The sequence below is a fragment of the Oreochromis niloticus genome, unplaced genomic scaffold, assembly GCF_001858045.2.
Source record: "Oreochromis niloticus isolate F11D_XX unplaced genomic scaffold, O_niloticus_UMD_NMBU tig00000020_pilon, whole genome shotgun sequence".
Lineage (NCBI taxonomy): Eukaryota > Metazoa > Chordata > Actinopteri > Cichliformes > Cichlidae > Oreochromis > Oreochromis niloticus.
The window spans coordinates 5,948-16,394 of record NW_020327030.1 but is presented as its reverse complement, the minus strand read 5'-3'; the positions used below and the strand labels follow the sequence as shown (position 1 = coordinate 16,394).

At 41.2% G+C, this 10,447-nt stretch overlaps 1 protein-coding gene across 1 annotated transcript; it reads right to left on the bottom strand.

The window, feature by feature from the left end:
* Window positions 1-6: 6 nt before the first annotated feature.
* LOC109198985 (actin filament-associated protein 1-like 1) lies at window positions 7-10,089 on the bottom strand (the record flags this gene model as incomplete). Its single annotated transcript, XM_019354335.2, has 7 exons — window positions 9,904-10,089; window positions 2,470-2,598; window positions 829-909; window positions 616-701; window positions 417-531; window positions 214-303; window positions 7-93 (listed from the first exon to the last, which is right to left on the bottom strand). Coding segments are annotated over exons 1-7 (610 nt in total), but the record flags the coding sequence as incomplete, so codon positions are not given.
* Window positions 10,090-10,447: the final 358 nt, after the last annotated feature.

Here is a 10,447-nt window from a genome sequence, read left to right as displayed (position 1 = left end):
CTGTCCATCTCTGAGGCTGGTCTCGGCCCTTTGCTTCCTCTTCCTCTTCTTCGTAAGACTCGTAGGAACTACTCAGAGCATCTGAGTCATTGTCTGAGTACCAAAGCAATTATTGTTTTACAAAAGTTCCACAAAAACAAATTGTGATTCACAAAATCCTAGCTCTACTACTAGACATAAACTAGCATCAATAGGGGTCAGATTAAGACTCACAGGAGCTTTTGGGAGGCCCATTCATTCTGGTGGTGGGGTAGTTATTGTCAGCATCTTCATAATAGGCGTCCTCCACAGAGTTCCTGGATGCTACAGATGAACAGATAGAGTATGTGAGAAAGCAGAACCACAGGTACTGATCCGATTACCATTATATATGAATGCGCACACACATGTGCGTTTGTATATGCATGTGTTCATACTGGTGGTAAAGTACTGAGGAGTAGATCCGGGATCTAGAGGAACAGCCTCTTCATAGTAGTCATCAGGAAGGGGTGTAGTTGGCACAGGAGGAGGAGGAGGCGTGTCAGTTGGGGTCTGAAAACCAAAGGTAGCTGTTGAACCAGAACTGGGGGTAAAAGGAAGGCTGATGTAGGTAAGTAGTTTCTGTGAATGACTTACAGATTTATTGGGATGAGTCTTCTCCTCTTCATCCTTGTGCTCTTTCTGCTCCACTGGAGATGCACTGAGCATGTGCAAATCACAGCCTGATAGGATTAATCATGATTAACTTTATAATTTTTTATAAACTGAGGTATAATGATTGTAAATACATATACAAAGGATTTTTTTTGTAACTGAGCTGAACCGAAGGTATTTTGAAGGTCTACTAACCAAAATCCTCAAACAGAGACTCTACAAAGCTCGTGCCATTGCCATAGAGACAGCTGTTCATGTAGACATCAGAGCCGTTCACTGTGGAAAAGACAAATTATGGATTAAAACAGGATCAGAGTTAGGGTTAACATAGCCTATAGCTTTTAGGTCAGGATTATGAAGGGCTATAGAGACTGAATAAAAAGACAGTGTCACGAAGTATAAATAGTATTTCATCTGCAATAAAAATTAGATCTATGATGACCTATGTACAGGGAGTACAGAACTGAGATTGAAAATCTTTGTACAGCAAGAACAAAGAAAATGTGTGTGAAAGGTCACAGAAAGATTTGACAGAAAAAAACAGATAAAATGATGCGAAATACACAGCAACTCTTTAAAAAAGATGAGTATGGACACGCCAGGCTGGGTCCAGTCTAATATTTGTGTTCTGAAACCATCGGGATGTTTTGCTGTTCTCATTATCCTCTTTGCATTTCATTATCCTCTTACACGGATCCTTTTATCCTCCCCGACATCCTGTATTCTTCCAGATAAAAAGGGATTTGTCTGTAAAGACCTCAGCAAGATTTCATGTCACAGAGGCTGCATTTTGTAGCACAACAACTGCTGCACTCTCTCAAGTTGAGCAGTTTCAGTCTGGTTGGCTGATGACAGTAGGGTCGCACCATTGGAAAAAGACAAAAAGAAAGACATGCTGTAGTACTGTTGATGTGAACTTCTGACTTTTTTTTTTTTTTTTTTGGCTAAACTGCTGCCATCAAACTCAGCTGAATTCATCCTGAATAAATAAAAAAACACTTCTACATTGAATATTCTTATATATACATTGTATTCAAATAAAGTGCTGCTTTTACTATTTTTGTAATGCCAGCACACCAAATGCTGCTGTTCTATCTGACCTGCTGGTGTGCAGAAGGTGTTTCTTGGCACTAATGAGACAAGTCTGGCAATCAAACTGTTTATAATGCATGACTTTTTTCTAATGAAGCACCATTTTTAAATACTGCACTGATGTTTCTGCTAGTCATATTCAACCTAAAATCTTTTCCCCAAACCTAACCGAAATGCAGATGTCCAAAGGACAGAAGCTTCAGTCTCTAGGTGTCCAATATTACAGTAGAACTATGCATGCTATGAGAAGCCAGTAGCACCTGACAGAAGAGCAGGAAATAAAATAAATAATAAACGTAACACAAAAGGGCAGTTTTATTATTACTGGGCTCCATCTGAAAGATCAGATCTTTATTATCTTCAAGGGATAATATATTACACAGTCAGCGGAAATCACAAACCATCAAGCAAACAGCAACATCAAATCATAGTGAGTGACTTAAAACAACTGGAAGTTTGAACAAATGAGTTTTTCACTTTATTGATGTAGTCTATCTGCAGCCAGACCTTAAACTGCTTAGACTATGGCTGGCTGGACCAGCCAGGACTGAGTGGACCTTCTTTGAAGTCCTAAATTTATACAAGTGGGAAAGGTCATTCAGTGCAGTTGACTGAGTAAAGAACTGTAAATTATTTCTGTGCTGTGTGAAATGTATTAACCTGTGCTGTACAAGAAACTGTACATGGTAAGAAATATTGACCTGGGTTATTTACATTGCCATCCTAACATTGGAGATTCTGTACCTGACAGCTGCAGTGAGTCCAGGATGTTGCGTATGGATGCCATTTTTTCAGCGGTAGCAGGACTGACCGTCTCGTGGTCCAGCATCTTCAGCAGAGAGCCTAACTCATTTACAAGTCGTTCCATCACAACTAGAAACCACAAAAAAACAGACATCACGTAATACTCTTCTGATCTCAAGAACCACCAGGTTATTTACTTCACCAAAATTTTATTTATATAGCATCAATTCATCAAAATATTGTAATGTAAAGATCCCACAATATTAGAGAGAAAACCCCAACAATATGACGATCCCCTATGAGCAAGCACTTGGTGACAGTGGGAAGGAAAAACTTTCTTTTAACAGGAAGAAACCTGCAGCAGAACCAGGCTCAGGGATAGGCAGCCAGAATGGGGTGAGGGGAAAAAGAAAAGGAGGGCACAGAGAAACAAGAACAAAACACACACCATGGGAGGGATAACACAAAGTGTAATGACTTACAAAGCCATATAATGAATAGGGAGTGAGAAGAGATAAGTGGAGAAGAACCACTCAGTGCATCATGGGAAGTCAGGGAGGGATCGTTCTAACCGTATGCTTTATCAAAACGGAAAGTTTTAAGTCTAATCCTAAAAGTAGAGAGGGTGTCTGTCTACTGAATACAAACTGGGAGCTGGGTCCACAGAAGAGCAGCCTGACAGCTGAAAGCTCTGCCTCCCATTCTACTTTTAGAAACTTTAATAACCACAAATAAGCCTGCAGTCTCAGAGCGAAGTGTTCTGTTTATAATCATATGGTACTGTGAGGTCTTTAAGATATGACGGCCCTGATTATTCAAGACCTTGTGTGTGAGGCAAAGTTTAAATTCAACAGGGAGCCAATGAAGAGAAGCTAATCTGGGAGAAATATGATCTCACTTACTAATCACTGTTAGTACTCTCACTGCAGTGTTTTGAAACAACTGAAGGCTTTTTAGGGAGTTTTTAAAACAGCCTGATAATAATGAATTACAAGAGTCCAGCCACAAAGTAAAAAGTATGAACTATTTTTTTTAGCATCACTCTAAGAAAGGGTGTTTCCCATTGAATTTAGCACATGAAAGAAAACATTCTTACATATTTGTCTGATGTGTGTGCTTATGGATATGTCCTGGACAAAAATGACTCAAGGATGCCTCACAGTGTTACTGAAGGCCACAGTAATGCAATACACAGAAAGTATCTGGTTAGACAGCATGTTTCTAAGATTTTAAGGATAGCAGTACAATAACCAGATTTATCTGAATTCAGAAGCAGAAAACTGGAGGTCATTTAGGCCTTTATGTCTTTAGCTGCTGTAGTCAGATTTTATAGATAAATATAACAGCGTACAATCTGCATGGTAATAATGCTGTATGCAGTTTTTAGGCTATAATATTGTCTAAGGAAGAATGTTTAAGGTAAAAGCAATAAAGTAAAATCCTGTGTGCTCAGCATGGTCATCAGATCATCACAAGGCCATACAGGCAAATATGACTAAAACTGTCAGTTCACAAGTGGCATGAAGTCAGTTTGGAACTCAGCTGTCAGCTGCTGCAACAGCTGACAGGGAAAAGATTTTTAACATCCCTTAATGTCACCCTGGTGATTTTGTCCCGCTCGGAGCAAGCCTTTTGGGCACACAGCGAGTTCTCTGTGTGTCACTACTAAGCGTTAAATCCGACTTTCCACGTTGATATTTTGTGCTTTCTTTGAAAAATTTACTTTTTTCACTCCTACATCCTGTGTGGGTCAAGCGTGTGTGTCCGTGTGTGTGTTTTGTTGACCTTGACATTGTTCCAAATGCCCTGACACACTCTCACACATCCTGCCTGCTCACAGCCGACAAAGAGGAGGAGCAGGAGGAGCGGGGGGGGGAGCCGGAGAAAAAGAAGGTGAGGGGGAGGAAGCTTCCTTCCCTAAAGGAAATGGAGCCAAAGTGAAGAAGAAAATGTATAGCTTTACCACACAGGACAGGAGATGGTTACCAAACTGCTTGAAGCCCCAAGTTAGTTCATTTACTTGTTTACTTCTTCATATAAGAAGATTGAAAGGCGTATCTTAGGATTAGTCTGAACCCGAAGCAAGCAGCTTTTCTTCTGATATTGACTTTTAATTAAACACTGAATATTATCATAGACATTAGAACTGCTTCTTAAAGGACTCTGATATTATCCACTATTATTTGATGAAGTATTATTCATACACTTGAACAGGTCAAGTGCAACCAAGTCTAAAATAGTTTCATGTCACTTTGGTTTCCAGTGGGAGATTTTAATAGCCTGTGCTCTTTATGTGGCTTTTTCCACACTGGAAAGATTATAGGTTGTGGAAACATTTAGATTTTGTATTTTTTGGCATTAAAATTGTCAAATTTACAGTTCAGTTTCATTCATAATACAAAGCAGAAAGTTCATAGCTGGAAAGCTGGAAAAGCAACAGGATTTTTCAGGAATTACTTGAAAAAGCAGACTCTTTCACCTCGTGTCCCTTTTTACTATCTGATCCACTTAATTTTATGGCTTTGCTAAGAAGAACATGCTTCACAATGATTAGTCAGATCAATAAGCTTTAGTATGTTTACAATTTATTATGACATAAGTACACCTAAAAAAAATAATAATAAATGAATTGTCCATTCCCAGAAAAAAAGTGGAACAAGGGTTAAATAAAAATAAGATCAAAACAGTCTGTTTTCCTCTCACACAACGTGAAGACAGATAGAGTGAGTGAAAAAACCCTCACTCTCCCACAAGCCTCTTCCGCCTCCCCCTCTCACTCGGACAATACTCTATTGTCTCTGCAAGGGCCAAAATTAGATGGCCACAATGCTCGGCAAGACCAGAGCAAACAATCGTACTGTCGGAGTCAGAGACTCCCGGAGAAAACAAAACAGGAACTAACACACAGTGTAAGAGGGGCGTGGTGCAACGCAGCTGCACGGTCTCAATCCACGGGCATGCAGGGTTGTATCTCCAGCAGCTGTGTGTGTGCGTGCGTGTATGTTTGAGTGAGTGTACGTGCGAGTGCAGCTGTGGTTTCCTGTCTTAGCTGTCGACGGGAGCTTCTCTCCCCTCCTTCCTGATCTTGACTCTCCATTCCATTATGAACCTCACCTCACCTCCTCCTTCACTTCTTCCCACTTTCCCATTTTGTGTCCTGCTGTTTCTGTTTCTGCCCCAACATCTTCTCTCGCTGCATGCTCTCCTTCCATCTCTTGCCCATACTCTAGATTTTTCCCAAACCAACCGAATAGAAAGATTCTTATCTGATGGGTGCTCAATTTGCAGATGCATTTTGCTTTACTTGAGGAAACTTCAATTACAAAACAATCAACAAAGATCTCGAGTAATCAGACCAGTGCTCTGATCTATTTTCTGCCAGTCTCAAAGACACGCACAGTCAAGGACATCAGTGCACAGGCTCTCTCTCTCTCCCCCTCATGTCTGAGTCTATATCTTTATTTCTCTCTCCTTCTATTTCCCTCTCTCTCTCAAGGGACCTGAGGGTTCAGAAGCTGAGAATCAGCTGTTCTGCAGGATTGTGGTCTGTCTCACCCACAGAGGGATCTTTGTAATCCCCCACTGCCCCACACACCCCCACTCCACCCAGAACCACACACATGCAAGCACATACACACACACACACACATCCACGGCACAAATTTCTTCTTCAAATTCTTTTTTTTTTCCACTGATAGACACAATCATTCACTTAACTAAGAGGAAGCACAAACGCTCACTGTTAATTCGTCTCTCGCTTCCTCGTCTGAGTAAACATACAGTCACAAGAGTACAAAGAGGAATGTGTTTGTTTGTGCGTCTTCACGTTCCTTTTTCTGTGTGTTTCCACAGACAGACTTCCTGATGAAGATCAGTCATGAGACTCGGGCCATGCGACTCTCATTTGGACTGATTTAGTGTGTTTGGTTGCAGCTTAGAACAAAACAACTGCTACTTACTGCTGCTGCTGCTGCTGCTTTTCTCGCCACATAATACCTATGGGCAGCAGGTCAAAACAGGAAAGACACTTTGGATCTCCTAAACTGAGGCTTTCATTCCCATCCATTACAATTCGAACACACCAATTAACATAAATCCAAGGTTACCCATCTTCACTTGCCTCTCCCATTCAAAATATCCCTCCACGTTATAATTTTAGCAACACTTCATGACTCAGAAGTACTCTATATGAATGCACTGAACTGTACTGCTTCTTGCTTCCAATGGTTCTGTTACCTGATTGACATTAATATGTGTAACAAGGGTAATTTAAGACATATACTCCATGCAAAAACCGTATGAAACTGTCCTCTTCCTGCCTCCCCCACACTCCTCAGCACTGAGGTCCCTCCAGATTGCATATTCTCTCTGCCACTCCTTTCTTTCCCTTCCTCTGAGATCCTTTTCCTTCAACTCCTCTCCCTCGCCTGTCTCCCTCTGTCCCTTCCCCAGACACCCATCCTCTTCAGACAGAGGCCAAAGTTCAAGGCTTGGCAGGCCCAGCAGCTCCCACTAAGACAAAAGTCTACTTCAGAGACACAGCATCCAGTAATTCATATTTTCGTGACAACAAAAGATGGTGTCAGTGCTTGCCTGGGGTTAGCATTCAGTTAGACACTTTAAAAAGTCCACAACAAAGATAGCAAGATACTTAAAAAGAACCAGCTGGGGGGAAACAGTAGACGAATTCTTTTCGCATTCTTTTAGTATCTTATCATTTTCTGCAGATAGCAAATGGTGTGGAAACACAGGAAACAGAGGGGCACAAACGACTTTTATAAATACTGAAATTCTTTATTTGCCCAGAGTGGAATGAAAATGGTTTGTAAAGATAACGCAGCAGCCAGTACACAGTTAGTATGAGTTAGTGTGAAGGCATGAAATCGGGAAATTAGCTAGTTGCGTTTCTTTTCTTGAACTAAGTCTGCAATAATCCTATCAAGTGCACACGATTTAAAATGACTGGACCAGACCACACTTTACTGTTATTACCTGTCATCACTGTCTTTCACAAATGCAAACACTGAGACGTACGTACACACACAGACACACGCACCCACTCAAAGGTTTTATTTTTTATTGCTTTTACAGGGAGTGACAGGGTGATGATGAGGACAAAATATCATGATTCTCTGTTTTTCCACTTGGTGGTGGGGGGAGGCTGCTATCATCACCACATCAGCTTAGCTTCCACCTACACCAGACCCACATGGGCCTCATGTATAGACCTGCTGCTCTGTTGCGTTTCTGTTACAGAAAATGTAATCACAGCTGATTTGAAGCGCAGCTAATTCTGGCTTTGAGCTGCAGACTCACTTCCACTCATGAAGGTTATATTTCTGTGTGAAACACAACTTGAAATCCAATCAAGAGGGAGTTGTGTTTTCTGAAAATGGAGCGAGGGGGTGTGTAGCGCGCTGGAATGAATTGTAGAGGAAAAGGGATTGTAAGGCAAACATGGCAGAGGTCAAGGCTTGTGACACATATTAAACTGAGGAAAATCATATGTGCAAATGCAATAAACCACTTATAGGCAGAATGCACATAGAAATAGTGTAAAATTCAGTGAGGGGTAGGTTTACCTTTTTAAATTAAAAGAGGGTTGTGAGAAAACTTTGCAGCTCTTTAATCTCTCCTTTATCCACAGCTCAGAATCTACCAATTTTTCCCAGCCACTGAAGCTCTTGCAATATTTTGCCAAATCTCCAGTATCAATTATTCACACATTTACTGTGAGAATATTTTCTCCTGCAGTGTACAGCTGCTCCAACCATTTGGCTGTGGATCTGCCGCTTGTGTCTGAGTGCTCCATGTTTTTCCCCTACAACACATTTTCAGACTGGAAAAGCAGAGGTGTAAATAAAATAACTAAAAGGGCAGCAAGCCCAACTTCTGCCAAGGCAAATGCAGCATTTTCCAGTTTTTAAGGAAAGAAAAAGAAAGTGATCCAGATGCACAACAAAGCTGAATCGGTTCTTAAATTTGTCCATGCTCTAAGTCTGCGCAACTTTTCATGAAAGTCAGCTTGGTAGTTTTTGTTTCATCCCTCGACAAACAGACAAATTTACAGATAGAAAGGGGACAATCTAAAGGAGAAATCCAAACTCTGCAGCGAGGGCGCCTGGTGACTTTGTTGGTGTTCCCTGCTTTTACAGGGAAGAGTAACATAACTTTTATCCTACAAAGAATCACTTCTGATTTGAATGGCCTTTACTAGTTAGCAACACTCTTATCCTTAAGACACAGGTGATTAATTAATCACTTAATTAATAATAAAAAAGTGATGTGTATCATGTGCTGTAGCCTTCACAATCACCTGGTCTCAACCTGGAAGAACACCTATCTGTGATTTTAGATCAGCTTGTTAGGCACTGTGAGCACCACTATCACTAAAACACCAAATGAGTGAGAAAAGAGACCTCCATTAGAGATCCAGAGATATTTAAGATCAGTGCCATACTGTGGCATGTAGTGGCCCAACAATGTTATTTTTTTCCCTTTTATTTGTCACCCCTCCATAAGACAAAAAAGAATGGCTTATTTACATTTAGCTGCTTCAAAAGATGAATTATCAATAAATTCACACTAATCTTATAATAAAAAGAGATGGACTGCACGCTAAATAAAAATACAGTGAGCTGGGGAAGTTATGTGTTATAAGATGTTAAGATGAGATAAGATGAGATGAGATGAGATGAGATAAGATAAGAGTCCCAAATTCCAAGATAAGGTGCTTAGAATTTAATTCTGTAGCTGCACTGAGCTGTGCCATTTACATCCATCTACATTTCCGTTTAATGCAAACTGCCTATTTAACCAGTTACCTCTGTGACAAACGAACCCCCTTTCTTATTATCTTTCAAATTAAGCCCCTTCTTCATCACCTGGTCTCCCGTAAAGAAGCTTCCTGTTTGCAACACAGTGGCCTGAAGGGTTTTAAAACAGAGCAGCCATTCAGTTGCTGCTGCTTCCCACCAGCAGCGCTGCTTCCAACAGGGCACTTTTCTGTTGGTATCAGATTGCATCACTCTACCTGAGGATACCTCCTCCATCCACTCACACAGCGCACCACCCGGCGCGTGGCTGTATGACATCACTCCCCAGCAGTCAACCGGCAGCGAGGCGCGAGGCGCTCTCTGCTCGCTCACTCAGAGAAACTTGAGACAGATGCTGCCTCTCCATTCACGTGTGTTTAACGAGAACCCAGATGTATTAAAACCACCCGTAACATTGCTTTTGTTTGGAAAACAACTGCATATCGTATCTGATACGTTTGATAATGTTATTTAATGTAGCCAGTTGTTTCTGTTAGGGTTTATGAATGTGCCCTCGTTGTGGAGGAGCTCTTGCATTTACACTGGTGCCCACCCAACCTATGGAGGCTTTATCATAAAGTATTTACAGTTACCGTGCGATACATGGATATTTACTTACCACTCTGGCGTTTGGAGTCCATGTCTTCAGATATTCTGAAGTCTGTGCCGCCCGATTTGTTTCCAGTAATAATCCCTCAGTTGCTTCGGTTCAAAGTTCTGCTCATATGAGAGGAGTTGTACCCGCATACACAGCGGAGGTCTGTCGGCCTCTGTGCGGCCAAGTGAGTCAGAGTGGCCGCTACACTTTTTGACTAGGGGCTGCTTGTTCATCATCAAGGGTCCTGCTGGGTCCTAGTGCTGGTGGAGTTCTGTTACACGTCCACCGTGACAATATTCATCATAGCATTACAGCTTGGTAGTAACATGGCAATACCGGGGTAGTAGTTTGGTACGGAAGGCATAATACTCACACGATCATGTAATTCCTACAGTATTAACCAGACAACAGGTTTTTATTAGCAAATATATCTGGTTGGAGGCCGGGATGCATGCTCTTGGGGCCACAAATATGCACTTTCTTATTTTAAGAGATCATAAACCATAATTATTAAAGGTAGAATTATTTTTAACGTTAAGAAGGTCCTTACGGTACTCAAGGGTCA